This window comes from Alligator mississippiensis, chromosome 14 (assembly GCF_030867095.1).
Source record: "Alligator mississippiensis isolate rAllMis1 chromosome 14, rAllMis1, whole genome shotgun sequence".
Taxonomy (NCBI): domain Eukaryota; kingdom Metazoa; phylum Chordata; order Crocodylia; family Alligatoridae; genus Alligator; species Alligator mississippiensis.
Window position 1 is genome coordinate 14,276,208 of NC_081837.1, and position 24,360 is coordinate 14,300,567.

At 45.8% G+C, this 24,360-nt stretch overlaps 1 protein-coding gene across 2 annotated transcripts in view; it reads left to right on the forward strand.

The window, feature by feature from the left end:
- The window catches only part of UBE2G1 (ubiquitin conjugating enzyme E2 G1), a 42,863-nt gene that overhangs the window by 16,384 nt on the left and 2,119 nt on the right, over positions 1-24,360 (forward strand). The window contains exons 2-5 of one of the 2 annotated variants that reach the window (XM_059717317.1): positions 3,378-3,480; positions 10,929-11,026; positions 12,417-12,595; positions 22,112-22,235. In XM_059717317.1, the coding sequence (XP_059573300.1) occupies positions 3,378-3,480; positions 10,929-11,026; positions 12,417-12,595; positions 22,112-22,198 (467 nt within the window). In that variant the 3' untranslated portion in view covers positions 22,199-22,235. The remainder of the gene's footprint in view (positions 1-3,377; positions 3,481-10,928; positions 11,027-12,416; positions 12,596-22,111; positions 22,236-24,360) is intronic. The other variant, XM_059717318.1, reaches the window with a different exon arrangement.

Below are 24,360 nucleotides of genomic sequence, written 5' to 3' on the forward strand. Positions count from 1 at the left end.
CTTTCCGAGGGGAGGGGAAGAGCAAGTGGAATTGCTCCATGACGGAGTATTTTTGACTTCCAGCTCAAGTATCAGTCTTCTCCTTTGTGTTCCACCGCCATGATGGTTGACTGCCCCCCTTTCCCTCCCACTTTTGTTGTGCTCTGAAAAGGATCAGCCTTAGAGGCTGGCTTCTGTTGCCATTATTTGGAAGGTGCTGGGTATTGGGGCTCATTTGCCTTGATCATGACAACTCCTATATACATGAAGCAGTTTAATGCTTAGGAACAGTTCTAACAAAGGTGCAAGTAGTTTGACTATCTTTTTATATTTGTTGAAATGACGGACATGCGAAATGAGTGCTTTCCTTTGTTTCAGAGTCAGGTGGGGCTCTAGTTGTTCATGGTAATACCTGCTGGTAGGCATAGTGAGACAGTAGCTAAAGAGTACACATGCTAACTCCTGATTGAATAAAGCACAGCTGGATAAAGAGCCAAAGCCCTCCCTTGAACTAGCCTTGGCTTACGGGATACCTGTCCTTTTATTAGCATCCCGCATCAGCTGTGGCCCAGCAAAAGAATTACAAATCTTCCACTGTGTGTGTTTTGAATGCTGGAGGGGGGGTTGCAGAATGAGCCCCAACTCTGCAGTATAATAACTAGACTAAGCACCAATAGAGCATGCTGCCCTGAACAGGGGTTGTACTTGATGCTGAAAAGAGCAGGTAAAATACTTGGAAGTCTCTTCTACTTCCCATAGCCTTTCAAAAGGTGATGATCATGCCCAGTAGATAGCTTCAGCATGAATTAAGCTGTGCCACTTGTTTGCAAAACTGTTAGGCTTCTTCACCCATTGCATCACTACTTTTCTGAATCATGGTATAATTCTTTACCTGGGCATGTGTCTCAGCATCCAAGCAGGCTGGATGCTGAGGCATGCTGGTAGACCTCCATAGATGGGAACTTTTAGCATTTCCTTTATCTGTGGCCTTGGCTGCTACTCATCTCTATCCTACTCCTCTAAAGATAGGAACCAAAGTCTTTAGCCTAAGTTCAAATCACAGAACTTTTAGACTACCTGAAGAAATAGTTGTAGCATAGACTTTCTAAGCTTACATCCTCGATTTATATACTTATTTGGGAAGTTCTTGGGGATCAAAATGATCTTGCAAATGTGGTTCCTGCCTGGGTGGGTGGGTGTCATGGTGGAAGGTGGAATATGCTCTCTTATACACTTCAGAACTACTTCCTATGTTACAGTTAAGATTTTTTTTTTTTTATACTTGGCTTTCAGATTTCCTTTCAGTTTATTCCAGTTGGAGATCAGACAACTTTTAGAGCGTATTTAAGGAATCCTGTAATTGCAGTTGTCGGTTTTTTTTTTGGTTTCTGTTGGGTTTTTTGGGGTGTTTTTTTTTTTTAAGTAACTACTAGATGGAGTTTCATCAAACCTCTAGCTGATCTAGCATGGTGAAAATACAGTGTGTAAAATCAAGTCATTCCCTCTGAGAGGGAAGAAGTTTTAGGGAGAACAAAGCTTATCTGAACTCCAAGGAATGATTGGGCAGCAACTTCAGCTGCTGCTCTTTGCAAAACTGCTGCACTACAGGAATGCAAATGCCATCTCAAAGTTACACTTAAGTATGTAACTTAAAAAAATGTTCCTAAACATTTGGTTCTTCTAGTTTTTTCCAAAACAATTTCTCTGAAGGGACAGTGATATTTGCATTCGTTTAAATGTTAAAGGTCTTAACCTATTACTGAACAGCTGTAGTGCTGGCTACTTGATCCTTTGAGTGGTGGAAACCATACTGGCTTCTGTCCTCCTATTACAATTATTGGGGGAGAGTAGCAAGGATGCATAAACACAGTGGATTTGTTGCTGAGCAGTTACTATTTGCAAAAAGTAGTTGTAATAACTGCTGCAGAAGCCACACCCCCACATCTCCTCCTTCCATTCCTAGATTCAGATACGTAGTAATCCTAACTCGTCTGGGAAAGTGCTGTTAACTTGAATGCTGACTGACATCTTGAAACTAAAATTTCTTGTAGTACAGTGAGATAAGGGTTTCTTTAGCTTTAAGAGGCACTCCACTTGAGAGCTTTCTGGAAGTAGACTTAACTGAAATCAACTAAAGACTATTTCAGGAGTGCTCTTGGACTTCTACAGGACTTCTAGATAGCAATTCTTCATCAGTGTAGAAGCACAAGTGACAAGATCCAAGTATCTTATCCCTAGTGGGCAAGACTGAAACACAGCAGATTTAACCTGTAATTCTGCTAGCTTTGGTGTGATAAGTTCTAACCAGCTACTTGATCCAGATGAATTTTAGCAGCATTTGGCTCCTCAAGTCTCTTGGATTCATTAGCTCCTTGTTTCTTTTGTGGGGGTCGGGTGAGGAAGATGCTCACTCTCCACCTATAGCAGGAAATACTCTACAATCTTGCCTCTTGCGTTGTAGCTCTTCTTGCTAAATATTATGGTCATAGTTATTGGAGAATGCAACATGGGGGGTGCGTCTACACGTTATATTAGTGACACAGTAAATGTTGGCGCAGTTTGCAAAGAGTTGATTTGCTCTTGGGTGCCATGTTTACCCGTGCACCTGAGACCACAGCATGTTGTGCTGGGTAAGAGCAGCCCCAGCTTATAGGGGACCCAGGGGGTCAGCCTTCTCCCTCCCGGGTCAGTGTGCTGTGGAGGGGCTGACTGGGGCATGAGCATGAGGATGCTGCTTTTTTTTTCAAGACAACTTACAGGTATTATCCTTATTTGTGGTGGCATTATTTACAGACTTTAATGCTGCCACAGGATAGTACTTCTGTTTTACACGTAGTATCCTACAGTGGTGTTTGTTAGTTTTACTAAGGCCTAATGGGGGTGTATGTGTAGACACTAAGACTTTTTACTGCGGAGCTAATTAATCAGTTCCACAATAAATCTCGTGTAGATGCACCCAAGGAGTACTAAACTCAATTTTTGGCATAATTGGTTTAGTACTATCCAGTGACCCACCAAATTTGTTTTGGAACTTGGGCTCTAAGGAGGGATTCCTTTTTTGAGAGGCTTGCCCTTTTTTTCTGCCTCCCCCTGTGCGTCCCCCCTCTCCCTTCCTCCCCATAGTCTGTCTTCTGAGACCACAAGATAATGATATAGATATCTGTTCACCAGGCCCTGGGGTTACTATGTAGAAGTGAGGTAATTGATGTTAGCTGGTAAGGGGTTGAGGCCAGATTCCAACCAGTAATCTCAAAATTGCTCATGGTAGGATTTCTTAACCTCTGCACAGAAGTGCACAAAATAACAAGCACATAACAAATATGCTTACAATCACACTCACACAAGCTATTTTTTTCTTTTTTTTCTTTTTCTTTATTTTTTTTTTTTTTTTTAAACAGAGCTCAACAAAAATCCAGTGGAAGGCTTTTCAGCAGGCTTAATAGACGACAATGATCTTTACCGATGGGAAGTCCTTATTATTGGCCCTCCAGATACACTGTAGTAAGTACTAGCATCATACTGAAGCTGAGTGTGTCTTTTGTTATTGCTTGCTGACAGACTAAGCAGCTATATATATATATATATATAGATTAAATATAATCTTTGGGTTAACCCTGGGTTACAGGCAGTAAGATTTGAATTGGTTAGTGCTGGCTTATTGCTGATTCATGTGGCTACATATTACAGGACTAAATTCTACATTGTAAATACCTCTGTACTAGCCAAACCACTATGCAAGTTCTCCCCCAAACATAACTACTTAGGAAGCTGTCCACCCTCCCTAGTGCTGTATGTACCATGTTCTCTCGTCATCTGTTTTGGGAGGGAGAGAATGGAGGGGCTTGTGGGATCTCCTTGCTCCTCTGCACAAGTAAGTGTAGCAGATCTCTTAATGTTGCTTCTGTCAAAGGTTTATAGGTGGGGGAGGAGGCAAGGGACACACAGGGCAGTAGATTTGAGTAATGCAAGTTGCTGCCTAGTTTAAAAAGAAAATAACCTCCAAACTCCAACCAACAAACTTAATTCCTCACTTTCCATTATGTAGAATTGGTCTCTCTAAATCTAGAATACTTAAAGCTCCTTCAGTCTGTGTCTAAATGTCAGGTGTTCGTTGCTGGAACAACTGAGATTTCCTGTTAAGACTTTTTTACAGTAAGATCTAAATCGCTTCCTAAAGTAGGAACCACATTTTAAAAAACGAAGACACAGTGGCTTTTTTTTTTTTTTGACAGTTGCTCCAGTACACTAATAAAACCTTTTTTGAGATTTGCGATGAACCTTCTCTTTCCCATCCCCCCACCCACACACACATGCATGCATGCACATAAATACAAACCAAAATCTACTTCAGACCTAGAACTCCTCAGCAGTGCAAAATTAGTTCGCTCTAACAATAACAGGTCATCTCCTTGCATCATAGCCGGGGGTGACACTTAATAAATGTTGGCTGGCTTTTAACTGCAACTATAGTAAAGCAGAATGAGCTCACTGTCAAAGGCCTCTTGAAGCAGTAATAAAACTGTGGAGTAATTTGGTCACAAATAGGGTTTTCCCCTTTGTATTGTTCTGTTCACATCTTTTTTTTTCTTTCTACTTATGGGTTTATTCCATATTATTTTTTTTTTTTTTTTTTTTTTTTTTTAATATGAAAGCAGTTGGCTGCTTTGATCTTTTAAACTGAAATGCAGAGCATAAACTTGAAGACACCAACTCTGCCCACCCAACCTCCCTCTCCCCAGTGGTGGTATCCATTACAGGCTTGCATGGAAGTAAAACAGGGACAGGCAATTATTTTGGGCGGAGGGCCGCTTACCCAGTTTTGGCAAGCTGTCAAGGGCGGCATGGGTAGCCCTGCCCCTTGACAGGTGCCCTGCCCCCTGGTCACCATCTTGGGACCAATGTCCCAGGGCCACTGCCAGTAAGGTGCAGGCTGGCAGGGGTCTGTGGAGCCAGGCTGGGCTGCACCAGCAGGGGGGCGGGGAGCTGGCCCAGCTCTGTAGAGCACCTGCTGGCCAGGACCCCTGTACCCTTGCTGCCCTGCTGGTGCTGGCCCTGGGACACCAGTGTGGGCCCTGTACTCCCATGTCCACTTGTACCCAGTGCTCCCCAGCCTCGTGGTACAGGCGGGGACAGTGCACAGCCCCAACTCCCTGCTAGTCAGCAGGGAAGGAGCTGGTGCTGAGCATGGGGAAAAGCAGCCCCATACTGCCTGCTGCAGCTTCTCGCAGCCCGCACGGGGCTGTCCTGAGCAGGCACAAGCAGCCCCACATGGGCTGCAAACAGCTGCAACATGTGGCATCGGCCACGGGGTGGGGGAGGGTGCACTTTTCCTGTGCTCAACACCAGCTTGTAACCCACCCCCACTGCCAGCCTGGGCCCCGCGTCGGCTCCGGGCTTGCCAGTCGGGGCTGTATGTGGCAGCAGCAGCTGCTCAGCGCAGAGGCAAGTGGCTCCCCTCCTTGCTGTGCCGGGCAGTGTTTGCTGCTGCTGTCTGCCTGGAGCTCGTGCACTGGGCAGCATAGAGGCGGCGGTGGCAGCCTACCACAGCATGAGCTGTAACATGTTTCTGAACAGGTTCAAGGCCCTTTCCTTTCTTGGGGGATGGTGGGGAGAGCCCTCTCTAAAATGCCGGTCTTCTGCTGGACAGAATTGATCATGCAGTCAGCTTGCTCTCTCTGGACTTTCCTTAGCCTGGCAGAGACGTAGCTGCAGAGTTCTCAAGGCTGCCCCTCTTTCCAGTGAGGCAAGGGAGAACCTGAGCAATACGGGTCAGCAGTTGCTGCCAAGAGAGAGATTGGTAGATGTGGGGACTCTTCATAGTAAAGTCAAACAACGTGCTGTAAAAACTGCTGGGTCCAAAAATATGTAATGTGTAATGCACGTAAGTCTGTCTCTATAGCAAGGGGTGGTCAAAATACAGGTGGTGGGCAGGATCTAGCTCACCAACTGATTGGATTCAGCCTGCAGCTGCCCATGCAGTGCTCTGCATGGGGCTGATTTTTTCCCCCCCCCCGCCCCCACCCAGGTTCTCCTTCCAGCCCCACACCCACCAACAGCAATGCCCTGGCCCAAGCCAGCATGCAGTTTCCTGGCAGGCCTGCTCTTGCTGCTATTGCAGCTGCCCAGGTACAGCTAGTCTCCACCTGCTACACTGCTCAGGGAAACTGCAGGTGGACAGATCCTGGCTGCCTTTCACTTGCTCTGCCTGCCTGGTGCAATGAGTGCTGGCCAAGGCTGGGGCTAGGACTGTGCTGCCAGTGGGCATGGGATGGGTACAGACAGGAGTGGGTAGGGCTCAGCCCCATGTGGAGCACCATGGGCCAGACTGGGGAGGCGAGGGGGGGATGACAGATGACACCAGCACTGCACCGCCCAGAGGAGCTCTGCTTCATGTGCCACCCAACCAGCTTTCAGGACCTAGCATGCAGGCAGCCCCCCACAAGCCCCTCCTCCTACTCTGCATACACACGGTGTACAAGAGTAAGACTTTATTTTGAGCTGATATGCAGTCACTTCTATATACACTACTCAAAGACTTATCAGGATAAAAATGTTTTTGAAATTACAATCTTTCAGAAAACGTAACAAACAAATTTTATAGATTAAACCATCATCAACTATAACATCTATTTTGTGTGGCCCTCAACAGCTCACCCAAAACTAAGTGTCCTGCCAGCCAAAATAATTGTCTTCGAGGAACACAAGACTTGAGCCAGGTAGAATAGCTAATTTGACATCCTAGATGTACTCCTACTTAATTTTACCAAATAGCATATTTTGAACTCATCTGAGTCACCTTCTCCCTACCCTACCCCCTTGCAAGTCAACTAATGTGATTTTTGATTTGTGCCTGGATCATACCAGAAGTATCCTGGGTATTTGACTCGGTTCTGTACTTTTATCATAAGACTTCTATGTTTTATGATCTGAGAAACATATGCATGTCTTGTTTGGCCTTGGAAACTACCAGCTGCTGAATCTGCTCAGAGTACTTAGAGGTGCACCAGTACATTGGTCCACATCATATCAGCACCAATAAAAGGAAAATTGAAATTATCTGCAGTCGGCTTCTTTGGCTGATGTGGCCGTGTTTTTTGGTTGTTTTTTTTTAAATGCTGCATGCACGTGCACAGCTGCAACATGCATGTGGCTGGGAGTGCAGCCTGGCAGTATGAAGAGCACTGTCTGGTCGGTAAGTCTGTGGTGGGGGAGGGCATGCAGATCGAGACCCCTGTGGTGGGGGAAGGGAGTGGGGCTGGAGCTGGGGCAGGAGCGGGCACTGCCCAGGTGGAGCAGGGCACAGAACAGAGCTAGCGGTTTGTTGGGTGGCGGGGGCAGCTCCTGCTGCTATGCACACCCCCATAGACGTGGCGGGGGGGGGGGGGGGTGCCCCCTGGATCTGTGTGTGGGGCAAAGGTAAGCTGCTGCTGCATGCTCGTGGGCTGTGCCGGTCTTGTCCCAGCGGCTGCGCTTAGGCCAGATAGAGCGGGCGGTGGTGGCACTGAGAGGGGAACCCTAGCACTGCCACCTCCTGCCCCTCCCTGCCTGAATGCAACCACTGGGAAGAGGCTGGTGTAGCCCGCGAGTGTGCAGCAGCAGTCTGCCCTTGCCCCCACACAGATCTGGGGGGCATGTGCCCCTATAGCTCCCCTGGGGGTGCATGCAGTGGTGAGAGTCACCCTCCCACACTTCTCAGATGAGCCACTGGCTCCGTCCCATGCCCCACCCCAGCTGGACAGTGCCTGCCCAGCCCCACTTCCTCCCTCACTACCAGGGCCTCAATCTGACCTCCCCATGCTTCTTACCATCCAGACACTGCTCTCCAAGCTGCTGGGCTGCACATAGGCAATTGGATTGGTATTGGCTGATGCATCTAGTTTATTGGCCCAAAAAATCTTTATTGGTGCACCCCTAAATGCAGTGCAGCAACCTCTGAACTTGCTATTCCTAAACAGCATCCACTGGCAAATGGAAATGATCTTTCTAATTGGAAAGGTTAAAGGTTTGTTGTCCTTCATGGACATAGGTTGGATGTCACTGTAGAAGCCAGTTAGCAAAAGCTGTATTAGTGGAGCAAGAACGTTTTAGTGAGCAGAAAGTACTGGCGTTTTAAATGCTGGTACACATTATAGCATGCAAGGCTAATTCCTTTCTTGCTCCATGGATTGGGACTTCTTACTGATGCGAATAGAGTGACTAAAATAGTCTAGAAAAGCAAGCCACTTCTCTTCCAAATTAGAGCTTCTGCTTCAGTTCTCTTGTCTGCCATGTATAGCTGAACTTGCTCCTCTGTTTAGTAATTTAGCTCTTATTTCAACAATAGAATGTTTTTCTTAATTGAGATCAGTTAAGCTAATGACAGCAAAACTTGGACCATAAGAAACCGCCATGACTGTCTAGTCTAGCTTCCTGTATAGGCTGACACAGGTCTTCTGAGATGTGCTACTTGGACTAAGACCAGTGATGAGTTTGCAAACTCCCTAGCTAAGCTGTTTTTCAAACTTAAATTGCCCACTAACGTTTTCTAGTAATAAACTTACAGCTACTTAAACGTAAACTTATAGCCATGCTGTATTATGCCTTTTCAGAAAAGCCCCTGCACCCCTAAAATATCCCTTGGCTGTCTTGCATCAAAATAACTAGACACTGACTCTTGTGTAGGGTGGCTTTTTATTTTATTTTTTCTCCCTGTGATAACTGAATGGATTGGGTTCCTTTTTAAAAAGCACTATGATGTTCAGCCTAAGGTGCCTGGATTTAGTGTTATGATGCTTCTTCCTTGAATTTTCCTGCATTGATTTCTCCAGCTTGACACAACTAGTTATTGTGTGCAGCCAAGATTTTGACTAGGGTGCACAAGTTCTCCTGCTGGGACTAAAACCTGGAAGTTCCTGGCTAGAAGATCTTGCCCCTCTGCTCAGAATCAGATAGACTGCCATATTTTGGGTCGGGAAGGAACCATCTAGGCTGCAGCAGGATGTTGGCTGCCATGGTCCCCCTGCTCTACCTGTAGAAGATTAGAGTGCATCTGGGTTGACTAGCTTTACTAGGAGGTTAGACAATAGATTTATATAGAATGGTACGGATAAAGGTAATTCTGCATCAGGCAAGGAGTTGGACTAGATGACCTCTCCAGGTCCCTTCCAATCCTGTTTCTCTATGACAATGGTTTAAGAGTCTTGCTAATGCTCTCTAAGGAAGAAGGTTGCATCTTAATTTCACGCACCAAGGATTGCAGTAGTCTAGTTTGAAACAGCATTGTACAAGGGTGTGTGTGCAGGTTGCCATCTAGGATGCTCTCCTATGATCCTGAGTCACTGCTTTCCAAGTAGTCTATGCTGCAGTTACAGCTTATTTTGTTTTCAGAAGGATTGTCTTGCATTTGCCTATAGTACAAATTTGGGGGGGAGGCTTTTTCTTCATCTTGTGGCTTGTTTGTTTTTTTTCCAATTGAACTAGGCAATTCAGATCACTCTCCTAACAACTATCTGCCCCTGTTCATTATACACGAACATAGGCAACCAGTCTCTTCTGTCTACCCCTTATTTAAAATGGAGGAAACTTCCATCCACATCATGTGCTGGGCAAATCATTGTTTCATCTCTTGCACAAAACAGAAATGGTCATCTCTCCTACTACTTTCCCATCTGCCTAGCTACTTCAGAGCCATAGAAAACTAGGTTTGGAAAGGACTTCAGGAGGTCATCTAGTCTAACCCCTCCGCAGCAGGATTGTTCCCATCTAAATCATTTCAGCCATGGCTTTGTTGAGCTGGTATCTCCATAGCTGGATGTTTTTAAGGGCCACCACCTCTCTAGGTAACCCATTTCAGTGCATCACCAACCTCCTAGTGAGCAAGTTCTTCCTAATATCCAACCTAAACTTCCCTTGCTGCAACTTGAGACCATTTCTCCTTGTTCTGTCAACAGAACAGGTAGGTCTGAGTAAGCTATCTTTCACACTTGAGCTGCCATACTCAACAGTGTGATCTTTAAGCCCCCACAGTTCACATCCCTTTCAAAATTCCTATACTTGCAGTTAGGGTATATGCTCCAGTATGATGTTTCTGTTGCTAGATAGCCTATCAGTAAATTGCTTTTGAATATATAGCTCCATGCTTCCTAAGACTGAATCTTCCTTGGCCTTTTAAACTTGTACAACCAGGTCTCCTCAGTTTTTTAAATGGCCCTAGCCAGGTCCAATCTTTCAAGTCCACTCTAGAATTGGATGTTTGCTATATAACTCAAACTTGACTTTGATTATTCCCCCCCCCCCCAATAGTTAGGTATGACATTTAAAAAAAAAAAAAAGGGGGGGGGGGTCATTCTATCCCAACTTACTTGCCAGTGAATGTGGGTGGGTGGGGGCAACACTGGAAGGGTCAATGAATGACTAAGGCACTCTTAGTAAGCTTTCTAGAAATTCCTCAATTCAGATGTGTAGAATATGAATAGATCAAGACTTAAAATATGTACAGGTGGAAAATAAGTGGATATCTGCTGGGTTGTACTGCATTTTGGTGGGGGTATTTATGATATTTTCAGTTACTAAAGGTGACTGGAATGATGATGCTCCACTAAAACGTAGTACGATGTCCCATTATCTTCAAGTGGCCCCCAATGCACTTTATAGGCTTAGCACCAAATGTTGATTTCTATACCTGTGCTTTAAAGGCTCTCCAAGATTGAGTTAATGTGGCACTTTATGCTGTAGAAAACGAACATTTCCTAAAGATGGTGAAATAAGCATTTGGCAGGGAGGGGGAGTATCTTATTAAAGGATCTTAGCCATTCAGAATTTTTTGCTATGGCACCAACACTAGCTGTAGGGTAACTTTCTGTTGTATTGCCAGCTTAAATTTATGGTAGGACTAGATACCTGACTGAACTTTAGACTTCAATTAAAGTCCTTTGCAACTCAAATTTACTGAACTTTTTTAAATTCCCCAGCGAAGGTGGAGTTTTTAAGGCACATCTCACTTTTCCAAAAGATTATCCTCTCAGGCCGCCAAAAATGAAGTTCATCACGGAAATCTGGCACCCAAATGGTAAGCATTGTGCTTTTTCTTAAAATTCTGTCTTGAACTGAGTCTGGCTGAGTTTCAGAAGTGATGTGTACCTTATGTCTGCAATGGGGAAGAAGGTAATATTTAGGCCTTGATTTTCAGCTCTCCTACCATGTGAGGATTTGAGTCTGAAGTTCAAGGATCAATGTCAGCTTCTTCACTGCCTTCTGGCAACTGTCCAGGGGTTTCTCTTAATTTTAATAAGGTTCATGTGTGTTCTTGTGAAGGCCTGGGGGGGTAGTAACTTGTTCTAGAACTGCCTTTTTGCATCACTAAGTGAAAAGGTTAGTAATTGCTGTTTTGGAAGGTCCTAGGGCATTTTGCCTTCCAGAGAAGCAAAAAGGAGAGTGAGGAGATCCATAGCCACCTCTATAGACAAGCCTACATGCAGAATAGCATGCATCTGCCTCCAGTGGCCTAACAAGATGAAGAACCAAAAATGCCTATTTTAAAAAAAAAAAACCCCAAAATACTCATACATTTCAGTTAGTAATTGGAGGCTGACAGCAGGTGAGCAGTATCTGTCACAGAGTAGGTAGAGTACCTTTTAACTTTTATCAGATCCCCATTCTGAAATTGTATGTATTGATTTGTCTTCCTCATTAGTATCCAAAAGGTATGCACCACCTCTTTACTGGGGCGTTTGCTTGTATGTACGCCTAGGACTCGCTGAACTTGAAATCTCATTTCCAGTTCAGTGCTTTTGACTCATCTGGAAGTGGAAATATCAAACTGGTCCTTGATGCAATATCTGATGGTCAAAAATATCTTGTAGCTGATCCAGCCCAAACTGGCACTACAGTGTCTACGTTGTAGCCCCCTGGATAGGAAAGTGAATCTCCAACTCTAAAAACCCTAAATAGGGGAAAGACCACAATGTAGCTGTCAGTATTTGCTTGTTAAAATAATCTTCACAAATGCCATAACTATAAAATGCATCATGACTGCAGATCTAGTGAGTCTTGGCAAATCTCATTTTGTTCTAGGTGTACAAAAGGAGAAATGTTTAATGCACTAGTTCTCTTCACTTTCTCTTCTCCTTTAGAAGGTAACTAGACAAAATGCCTTTGGACAAAGGATAGCATCCTTTAAGGCAGGGGTGGCTAACCTATGAATAAATACCCTGTGTGGCATCTAATAGACCAGGGAAGGGGCAGGCAGCACAGTGGCAGAGAACACAGAACCAGATTAGGCAGGGATCACAGAGCAGCAGGTCAGGCAGGAGAAGGGGTTTGGAGTGGCACTTAGTACAAGGCTAATCTGTGGCACATCTGCCAACAAGGCTGGCCCCCACTGCCTTAGATCTTGAAGCAGTAGCATGTTGGCATGTTAATGACCATTGAAAGATACCTTACAGTACTCTTCTTTGTAGTTGATAAGAATGGCGATGTCTGCATTTCTATTCTTCATGAGCCTGGAGAAGACAAATATGGCTATGAAAAACCTGAGGAACGCTGGCTTCCCATCCACACAGTGGAAACTATAATGATTAGTGTAATTTCTATGCTAGCAGATCCCAATGGTGATTCTCCTGCAAACGTTGATGCAGCGGTAAGTCTTCCAATTTGTAAATTGTGCTTTAGTGTAAGAGTCTAACTGTGCTTTGCTTTCACTAGAATACAAAAAAGGGGGGAAAAGCTTACAGACTTCACAATTTAAGCTTCGTTGCCTGAATGCCAGAACTTTGGCCCCAAAATCATTTTTACAAATCATTGTACCTTGGTCTATTTACCTATAGCTAAATCTGCCCTGCATTTATTGGCTGGTGGAAGGAATGAAAATGCTGAAATCAAACTTGAAATAGATTATCTATTTATCCTAATAAAACGGAGATGAACAGCCCCTAGCCCACTGGCTAGATCTGGCCCCTGGCACCATGTCATTAATCTTGTGGGGTTTCCTTTGGGTCCAGAAATTTGGCAGTGGGGAATGGTGCTACTGCTTTCCCCTACCATCATATTTGTGGCTGGACCTGTGGGGAGCCTCAGGCCCTGCATGCTAGGGCTGTGCAAAGCTTTGGTCCCTGACTTGATCTGGAGGAGATTCAGTCCGATTCGGTGTCCGAATTTCCAAATCCAAATGGAATTGGGAGACTCTTTAATCTCTGAATCAATTTGGATATAGACACAGCTTTAAATGTCTTTTCTCCATACCTCAAGGTAGCAGGTGGCTTATGAATGCTGCAATGCTGGGGCGGATGGAGCGTCTCACAGGAATGTGGGGGACTCCCCAGTCCTCTTGGCGGCAGACCTGGAAGTGGACCAAAAGCACTTCCAGGTCTGCCAGGGAGCGTACTGTGGGGGGTGGGCTTCCTGTACCCTCTGGCTCAGCAACTGGTACCTCCTGGGTCTTGAGGGGCACCTGGGGTCCTCCCACGGCCAATCATGTGCTGCTGCCTGCCCCCCGCCGCTGCCCAACGAGGGAAAGATTTTTGCCAACAGTAACTTGAAGTTTGGACATTGAAAGGTATAGGCAAACTGTACCTGCCTTTTAAACTAAGGAAGTTTGAGGAAGGTGGTTATATAAGTACATTTTCAGCTGCAGCCACCTGGCAACTAATAAAGTAAAATTGTGGTTGGTAACTGTCATATTCAGTCCGCTTGTCTCGGCCCACTCTGCCTGGCATTCTAGTTCTCCATCAGCGGGGATAGGTTTGCTCTTAGCCTCGTATGAGGGCTCCCGAACCAGTGTTGATCATGCCTTACTGTATTTTCTGCTTGTATACTGAACCAAGCGTAGCTTCCTAAAATCAGTTTATGTCAACATGGAGTAAAGCTGTCACAGCTAAAGAATGGACTGACAAATTCTCTGGAGGTCATCTCATGCAGGGATGTAACTGGTATATCCAGACCCAGAGTTCTTTCCCTCCCTTCCCCTGGTTTTGTATGTGGAGTTTTTGGTAATAGCACTGTGTGAAGGCAGAGCCAGACTATCAAACAGCTCAAAGTTAGGCCTATATATAGTATGGGTACTTGGCAGCATTCATGATTGAAACTGTTAGCTGCATATTTATGACAAACCATCTGTACAAAGAGAACAAAAGAGTAAGGAAGCATATGAAGAAACATGAGGATATAATGCAGAATTAACTAGCTGGGTTACCTAGCCCAAGTAGGAGTAGCCATACTGCAATGCCATTCCAGAGTTAGTATTTCCACTTCTGTACTTCTGAGGCAGATCACATGATTCTTTGCACTGCACTTTGCTAAACGGTGTGGATTTTGTTTCCCCAGTGAACAGCAGGCTAACTTGTCTGTCCTGGGCATAGAGGGGACTGTAGGAAGGTGTTGGAAAACAATAGAATTACTGGCATAGCCTGTACCCTCCAGGTACACAGGTTAGGACTGCATCCTGAACCAGCAATTCTTGACTTGGTGCTGTGGCACCTCGTTTTTTTGCAAAAGAAAAATTGCTGCTCTTACATAGTCCAGAAATAAATGAAAGCTAAAAGCTAGCTTTTTCAGAGTCTTAAGTCTAACAAGGGTGACAGTTGTGGTCTTAACAGAAGCTTTACTGAGGCTTTGGCCTACGGCTTCAAATGAGCTGGCTAGCCCAACTTGAAAGCACCACTGAACTAGGGCAACAGGAAGAGCTCAAGCAGCAGGAGTCCAGTTTGTTTGCTGTGAAGATGTTAGTCATGTAAAGGGGTATACTTGATTTTAAAATGGATAGAATAACTTCCCTTGAATTTCCCTTTAAGTGAATGTGCCCTAAAGTATGGGGACATGCTGTGTGTGCATGGACAGACTCATTATTTTATTTTTTTTCTGGATCTGCTTTCCATTTACAGTCTCTAACGGTTTGTCCGGCCCTGTGCCCAGCCCAGTAAAAACAAAGAAAAATAATCTGAGAGGCTGAAACAGGATACCTTGCATGATTGGAGCACTGTCCTTCCTGAACAGTTTAAATCCATCCATGACAAGTGGAGAAGAGGAGTAGCAGGAGTTGCACTTTATGTAAAAGAGCTGTGTGATTTGCTCAGAGCTCGAGTATGAAGCTTGAGTATGGAGATGGAGACTTATTCCCCGGGCCTGGGTTTGGGTCAGAGGGGAGAGCAACAAGGGTGATTTATTGTGGTGGGTATGTGCTATAAACCACCAGACCAGGAGGAAGTGGTGGATGAGGCTTTCTTCAAACAGCTAGCAGAAGTTTCCTTATCACAGGCTCTGGTTCTCATGGGGGACTTCAGTCACCCCAACATCTGCTGGGAGTGCAATACAGTCATGCAAAGCAATTCCAGGAGGTTTTTGGAGCGTGCTGGGGACAACTTCATAGTGCAAGTGTTGGAGAGACCAACCAGGGGCTGTGCTCTTCTTGAAGTGCTGCTCACAAACACTGAAGACTGGGTGGGAAACATAGAAGTGGATGGCAGCTTGGGCAGCAGTAACCACAAGATGGAGTTCAGGATCCTGAGGGAAGGAAGGAGAGCAGCAAAGTAAGGACCCTGTAGTTCAGAAAATCAGACTTTGATTCACTCAAGGAACTGATGGGCAGGATCCCTTGAGAGGCCAGTGTGAGCATGAAAGGAGTCCAGGAGAGTTGGCTGTACTTTAAAGAAGACTTATGGAAGGTGCAGAAAGATTAGCAACTATGGTAGAAGACGAGCTTGGCATAGCAAGAAACTCTGCACTGAGTTAATGCGCACAAAGGAAGCTTACAAGAAGCGGAAACTTGGACCGGTGACTAGGGAGGATTATAAGAGTATTGCTCAGGCATGCAGGGGTGAAGTTGGGAAGGCCGAAGTGCAATTGGAGTTACCTTTCACATCCTTTGCTAACTAATAACACAAAGGGTTTCTACAAGTATTCTAGCAACAAGAGGAAGATCAGGGAAAGTGCGAGGTCCCTTACTGAAAGGGGAAGACAGCCTAGTGAGAGGGGATGCGGAAGAGGCATGAAATAGTTGATGCCCTTTTTACCTTGGTCTTCAGACAAGGTCAGCTCCCAGACTCTCTCGCACCAGGCAGCACAGCTTGGGGAGGAGGGAAGCAGCTAACTGGCAAAAGAACAGGTTAGGAACTATTTAGAAAAACTGAATGTGTACAAATTCATTGGACTAGACATGATGCACCTGAGGGTGCTGAGGGAGTTGGCTGATGTGATTGCAGAGAAACACTGGCTATCATTTCTGAAAACTAATTTTGATTTGGGAAAGATCCTGGATGACTGGGAGAAGGGCAAATAGAGCACCCACTTTTAAGAAAGGGAAGGAGGAGGACCCAGGGAACTACAGGGCAATTAGTCTCACCTTAGTCTCTGAAAAAAATTATGGAGCCAGGTCCTCAAGGAATCCGTTTCTAAAAACTTGGAAGAGAAAGTGATTAGGAACAGTCAGCATGGATTCACCAAAGGCAGTACATGCCTGACCAACCTGATTGCTGTATATGACAAGATGACTGGCTCTGTAGATGTGGGGACATAACATACCTTGACTTTAGCAAGGCTTTTGTTACAGTCTCTCTCAACATTCTCGCAAGCAAGCTAAGGAAGTACGGGTTGGATGAACGGACTATAAGACTGGATCATTGGGCTTAGAGGATGGTAATCGATGGCTTGATGTCCACTTGGCAGCCAGTATCAAGTAGAGTACCCCAAGGGTCGGTCCTGGAGCCAATTTGGTTGAATATCTTCATTGATGACCTGGAAGATGGGATGGAGTGCACCTTCAGCAAGTTTGCAGGTGACATGAAGCTCAGGGAGGGAGTAGTAAATACACTGGAGGGTAGGGCTAGGATTCAGAGAGACCTCCGCAAATTGGAGTGGATCAAAACAAACCTCATGAGGTTCAAAAAGGACTTGTGTAGAGTCCTGCATTTTGGACAAAACAGTCCCATGCACCAGTACAGGCTGGGGGCTGCTTGGCTAAGCAGCAGCCTTGCAGAAAAGGACCTTGGGGTTACAGTGGACAAAAAGCTGAATATGAGCCAACAGTGTACCCTTGTTGTGAAGAAGGCTAACAGCATCCTGGGCTGCATTGGCAGGAGTGTTGCTAGCAGATCAAGGGAAGTGATTTCTTTCCTTCTATTCAATACCGGTGAGGCCACATCTGGAGTACTGCGTCCAGTTTCAGACCCCTCACTACAGAAACAATGTAGACAAATTGGGAAGAGTCCAGTAGAGGGCAAGGAAAATGGTTATGGGAGTGGGGTACATGACTTAAGAGGAGAGGCTGAGGGAACTGGGCTTCCTTAGTGTGGAGAAGAGAAGACTGAGGCAGGATTTAATAGCAGCCTTCAGCTACCTGAAGGGGGTTCCAGAGAGGATGGAGCTGGACTGTTCTCAGTGGTGGCAGATGACAGAACAAGGAGTAATGGTTTCAAGTTGTAGCAAAGGTAGTTTAGATTAGATACTAGGAAAAACTTGCTCATGAGGAGAGTGGTAAAGCAGTGGAGCAGATTACCCAAAGAGGTTATAGAATTTTTCCATCCTTGGAGATTTTTTTAAGACCTGGGTAGACAGAGGCTTGGCTGGGATGATGTAGTTGGCGATGGTCCTGGCTTGAGCAGGGGTTTGGAAGGGACCTCAGGAGGTCTAGTACAACCCTGACTTTCTATGATGTGTGAGTGACCCCATCATTTAAATAATAATACCTTCCTTTACAATGATGGCTAATACTTGAGCAAGAATAGGTTCATTAGAGTGAGGATTGTAAAATATATTTCAAACTCCCTGAAAGGGGGTGGGGGTAGGGTACAGAGCAAGGATGATCCATGAGGTACAGAAGGCAACTAAAATGGGAAGGCTTTTAGAAAATTAATTCAGTGGCACACCCCTGCAACTTAATTTCCATGAAGGAGAGTGCTCAGCTTCCACAAGCGAAACTTTGGCAGAAACGTTGGTCCCGAGTACTTTGATTAGAAGACTGCCTCTAATATGTGATGGAAATGGGATGATGCTGCAGTAGCTCTCAGTTTTTTGGTGGTTTTTGGTTTAGCTTCCTTGTACATGTCAGACCTTTGTCTGCAGTTCATATTACTGCTAGACGTGAATATCCAGGACATGCAGATCTTTCCTACTGCAAACCTGAGAACACTGGAAGGAGCAAACTAGATTCTAAATGCCAAAATGCTGCGAGTGCAGCTTAGATATCCTCTAACATAATATTATGTCTCAACTTACTAGCTTCTCCTGTATGCTGAATGTCACTGGTCTGCAGCTGACTAAATGTGGAGAAAGTGGCTTATTGGTGCACACTGCTTAACAGCCACTTCATGCAAAATTTCAGGACGGTCTTCCAAGTCCACTACTTTCTTCCTATCTTTTGGGAAAGGTTTGCTCCTCTTTGTTCCTATAACCTTTATAGGCATGTATTAGAACAGGGGCAGGCAATTATTTTGGCTGGAGGGCTGCTTAACGAGTTTTGGTGAGGTGACGAGGGCCACAAGGGTAGCCACACTCCACCCCCTAACCCATGACTTTTGCCACTGCAAGTCTCTTCCCTTGTCCAGGAAGTACTCCTTTTAGGAGTGCAGGTTTGCTTGTATATTGGGGGTGGGGTATGGTGTATGTGTGGTTGAGGTGTGGAGTATGTGTGTGGATGGTGTAGGTAGGGGTGTTTGGGGTGTATACATGGATGTGTGGGACTTAGATGTGTGTGGGTTCAAGGGGGTAGGGTGGGATTTGTGGGGTGTATGGTGAGGGTCAGGTGTGTGGGGTGCTTGTGAGGCAGTGGGTGTGTGGGTATGGAGTAGGGTGGGATGTGTGAGGGGGTGTGGGTGCATGTGCGGGCTGTGGGTGGATTGTGCACATGTGGGGGTGCGTCTCCCATGCCTGCTTTCTGCGATCTGGCTGAGCCCAGCCCCTCCGCAGGCAGGGGGAGGGAGAAGGGGATTGGCGCTGCCTGCCTGGCTCTCAACATGCTGCAAAGGGCAGAAAAGCAGCTGCCGCTGGCTGGCAGCAACAGAAGCCCCTGAAGAGGGGAGGTGGGGCAGGGAGCCGAGCTTGGCATCACCAGCTCTCTTAGCTTACATCTGCCCAGTGCAGTTGCTGCCAGGCCTGTGCTGGCTTCTGCTCCTGTTACTTCGCGCGCTCTCTCTCTCTCTCATGTCTGCCCAGCGGGGCTGCACCAAGTGCACGCTGTTCCTGCTGCCATTTCCCCCCTCCTGTCTGTTGCTGCCTGCCTGTCAGGACTTTGAGCAGCCAAGCTCCTTCACGCCCCACTCCTTCTGCCCCCCCTCCGTCCACACATGCTTCCCCACCCAGCACGAGAGGACCAGAGTGAGCTGCAGGCAGAGCCCACCCTGCTCCCCTCAGTGCTGCAGCTTTCGCTCCCTATCTGCTGCCCGGAGCACTGCAGCAGGGACAGGAGGAGGAGTTGCTGGAGGCTGGGGGAGCCCAGCAGTCCCTGGGCAGCAACAGCAGCAGGAGGCCTGCTCAGAAGCTTGGCCTGCTGGCAGAGGAGGCTGAGTGCACAGCGCACTGTGCCCGGGCAGGACTCGGGCACAGGCAGAGCGCAGCAGGGGCAGCTGCAGGCGGGGCTACATGCAATTAATTGGTGGGTGCCTGCCTGCAGACCGGATCCAATCAGCTGGTGGGCTGGATGTGGCCCACGGGCCAAATTTTGCACACCCCTGTATTAGAAGAACAACAGACACTTTTTTCTAAGGCATGGAGGGAAAAACTGCTATTGGTAAATTTAAAACAAGGCCTGGAGCGCTTGGTGGCACTAGTGCTTCAAAAGCATGATGTCTACATAAGCAGTCTAGATCTGTTGGATCCCTTTGTCTAAGGTGGTAAAGCTGTTGCATCTCTCTAGAGTACTGCTACTTACCTCATTCTCTAACTACTCTATTACGAGTGAGACCAGACAGGATTGCTGTAAAATTGCCTTTAATGCCTATTTCTACTCTAGCATGCCTCCAAACTTGGTATTTACCTTGCTGTCGAAGAGGTACAACACTCTTGGCTCACCAGCTCTCTCCACACCGCCTTTCCTAATGTGCATCAGGGAATAGAGCCTATAGCTGGCTTCAGTAATTCATTCTTTTCTTGTCCACAGCTGTGCTTCTGGATCTTGGTTTGTCCAAACGTGCTAGCTTCATATTAGACACTAGCACCATCTAACTGGCTGCTTGATGCATAGCTTCGATGTTCTTTTCTTTTTTTTTTTTCTGTGTGTTCCAAAACATATTTATGGAGAAATCCAGAGAGAAGTCTGCAGGTAACCTGCAGACAAGTGCATGGTTGCAACAGTGGAATTCAGCATATGTTCCTGGACTTGCATAGCATCTTTGGATTGACTGGGGAGAAGGCTCAGAGCACTATCAACAGCCCCATTCACTGTAGGCATCACAAAGATGTTGTTTTGGGCTCTGCCAGCTCTGAGAAGGCATCCAGGTCTCAGTTTATATCAGTTGCCATTACAAGGTATCTCAGATAAGGTATCAAGAAAGCTAAGATTCTGGAGCTTAACTCTTCAGAAAGGCATGAGCTCCACGGCTCCTTGAAAATCTCAACTGAACAATGAGATTTCTGGCACATGCCTACTTTCAACCTGGTAGGGATATCTGCTATGACCAGAGTCATTTTCTTCACTCTTGGTCTTAATTTCCTTTATCTACCCTGAATATAACAGATTACTTGAGGCTTTTTACGCTTTTATCCACCTGAAAGAAAAGATGTGGAGGGCCCTTGAAAATCCTGTGTGGTGGTTTTAAATGGCAGAGGTATTAGAACAGTAAAATCATGGTGCATATCCCTTTCTTAAAAAGAAATACTGGTTAGCTAAAAATGAACTCTGCTCCAGAGATCATCTTTGGGAGAGAACAGTTGTTGACTTCAGGATGGATATGAGCCGCCAATGTGAGGAAGCGGTCCGTAAGGCTAACCACATCTTGTCGTGCATCTACAGATGCATTGCAACCAGGGCCAGGGAGGTGATCCTTCCCCTCTACGCAACACTGGTCAGGCCACAGATGGAGTACTGTGTCCAGTTCTGGGAGCCACATCCCTCCTGAAGTGTGGCAAACCTTGAGAGGGTCCAGAGGAGGGCCATTTGCACGGTCAGGGGGCAGCAGGCCAGGCCTTACAAAGATAGACTAAAGGGCCTGAATCTATGCAGCCTCCACAAGAGAAGATGGAGAGGGGAATCTGGTGGCCATCTATAAACTCACCAGGGGGGACCAGTGGAAAATAGGTGAGGCTCTGTTCCCCCAGGCACTACCTGGGATAGCAAGGAATAACGGCCACAAATTGATTGAGAGCAGGTTCAGGCTTGATATCAGGAGGCATTACTTCATGGTTAGGACTGCCAGGCTCTGGAATGGGCTCTCAAGGGAGGTGGTGCTCTCCCCTACCTTGGGAGTCTTCAGGAGGAGGGTGGATAGATATCTGGCTGGAGTATTATGATCCCAGCACTCCTTCCTGCCCAAGTCAGGGGGTCGGACCTGATGAATTGTTCAGGACCCTTCTGACCCTAGAAACTATGAAACAAGTCCTTCAGTAGGTCCACTTGACAGGCAGGGGGTGGGTTGGCTGATCTGTGTGGTGGGTGTTTGGGGGGGTGTTTTCTGTAAGTAAATAGTGCAAGGAAAAAAGCTACCTCTTTAATGTACTGTTGAGTGTCCTGCCTATAAGCTGAAACTAGCAAAGAAGTCAGGAAAATGGATTATTTCATTGTTGCTTCTGCTTAGGTCAGTGCTGCTGAGCAAAGCACTGTTTCACTGCTGTTGACAGGAGTCTCAATATTGGGTGCAGTGCTGTCTCTTCATATAGGGTTGCCTTTCTACTGGAGTGAAATGCTATTGCAGGTTTCATGTTCTGGAATACAGTGGCAAAGGTTTCACATTTGGGGGGCTAAGAACTGAAACTCCCCTTGAACCAGAAGTTTAAATGCCAAGTAAAAAGCCCTGGGTCCCACAGTTCTAGCAACATTGTTTTTAAAATCCTGAAAGGTATGTTCTCGTCACCAAGCCTGAACACCATGACTAATTGGAGAACAGCTAAATAGCTGTAAACATGTATTTAAGAGCCTCTTGGGTGTTTGAGTGCATGTTTGTTTCCAGTACTTGAACTACTAGAATACATGTTGTTGCAATAACCGACATCTATGTTGTCTACTCAATTGCAGAAAGAATGGAGAGAAGACAGAAATGGAGAATTTAAAAGGAAAGTTGCCCGCTGTGTAAGAAAAAGCCAAGAGACTGCTTTTGAGTGACACTTATTCAGCAGCTAGTAGCTTCACTTTTTTCAGGGTAAGTAACACTGCTTTTTTTTAATGTGCTATTTCTGGTAGTCTGGAAGCTTGAAAAGGTGAATTGCTGCTCTAGTCTTCGCAGTCAAGACCTGAAATCCTGTCTTACTTCAAAAAGACTTGTTTTTTCTTTCCCACTTGGTTTTGGTGGACTCGTCCTCAGTTGTATGCTTGCAGACCAGCCCTGCTGAAAGCCTTCATGACAAGCGAAGCTTCCTCATGCGTTACTGTACACGGTCTGCATTGGCAGATTCCACCACAATTTTGTTGGTACTATTCAAAGGCTTAAATTTTTGGTTAGGAAGCTTTTCAATATCTGCTACTCTAATAGTGGTTATAAGTGTGCTTGCAGTGCATCATCATCAAAAGTAGAGAATCTTTCTGGGATTCTTGCTCAAATAGTCATAACAAGCTTTAAAATTCAGGTAGTCATGAACACTTGCAGAGTTGGATCAGACATCTGTTGGGGGGGGGGGGGGGTGCATAGTCTTGCCATCAGCATCCATAGACAGATTATCTGCAGGTTGAATGTCAGAGAATTAAGATCGTCCCAGGTGGTTGGGAAAACTTTGACCTTTTAACTGAAAGGTCCTTTCTTTCCAGTAGCACCTCAAAGCAGATGGGGAAACACTCAGAACTGGCACTTTCTGTTGAGCCCATGTCCCATATTTAACATATGGTAAAATTTTACAGGTATAGTTCAAAGACCATTTCCAGAATAGGTAGTCTTGACTTGTCTTGTCAGCAGTGATACTGTTTTTTAAGAGCAGAGCAACAGCATGGCTTGAAGCCCTCTGCAAGCAAGATGAATAATTGTTTGGCTTTTTTTTTTTTTAAGCTTCGGTACCTCTTGCTAAGTATTTTCACAAGCTTTTAAACAGTGGGTCTCCTGCTGCAATAGATTTGAAGAACTGCCCTAAAATCAGGTCTTGAGTCATCTCTAAGAAAATGATTTTTCTTTTTTTTTTCTTTTGCCCCTCCCCTTTCCCCCCCACTTCTTTCTTCCCCCCCAGTCTCAGTGACTAATTTCTTCTGGGAACATGCTTATAAGATTGCAGTCTTTGGTCCATAGCATCTCAAAAGCTAAGATGATATTCTGATTCTCAAAGCTGAAGAGGCTGGGTGGTTTTCTGGGTTTGTTTTTTAATTGCCTTCAGGTAGTCTACTTCCTGCAGTATTTCAGCTTGTTCTCCATCACTGAATTCTGAATGTAATCCATGATCGACTGGTTCTAATAATGCAAGAGGAATAAGTTGTATTGGTGTATAGTACAGCTAGCAACAGAACTTTTGCTTGTCCACAACTCGTCACCATATTTCTTGTGTTCTTCCTACTCTTGCAGCTGGTCTCTAGGGTGCAAAGTTGAAGCCTTTATTCACACTTCACTGAGCTGTTGTCTCTAGTAGGTGGCTGCTTGCTAGATGACTTCCTCTAATCCAGGGGTGTTCAGTGCCTGGCCTGTAGGCCAGTTCCCAGTGTGTGGGACCAGGAGAGGGCATTGCAGGCCCTGGAGCCCAACTTGCTCTCCTCATCACCTGCCCTGCAGGTGAGGCTGGGTGGAGGCAATGCAGCACCCCCAGGCCCCAGTCCTGTTGTGCAGAGGCAGGATGGGGTGTTGGAGCCTGTTTTGGTTTTGATTTTTTTCTTTTGTTAGTTAGGTTTTGTTTTTTCCATTCCCTTTCCCTCCATTCTGCTAAGTGGAGGGAGTGCAGGGCCTAATCCAGCATGCAGACTGGCCCAGTGTCACTGGAGAAGTGTAGCATACAAGTGTACATGCATTTAACCGTACTCCTAAGAAAATGGCATGGAACACCTTGAATTGTTGTTTTTGCTGGAAGCTCTCATAGTATTTTTGAAGCAACGCTTGCTAGTTGCATTCGTTTTCTTGGCCTGGGAATTCTTGCAGTCAAACTAATGTTCACGTGCTCCCACTACACAGTTACTCAAGTTACAGTTGCACTTTAGGGTGGGAGCTGGTCTTGGTCAGTGTTTTTCTTTGTTTGAAGGATTGTGTTGGGAGCAGCTAAACTGAGTAGTATCAAGTAAGCTGCCATCTTGCATGATGTAATGCAAATGTTCTAGTATTCGACTTCTATATAAAAAAAAAAAAAAAAAAAGGGGGGGGG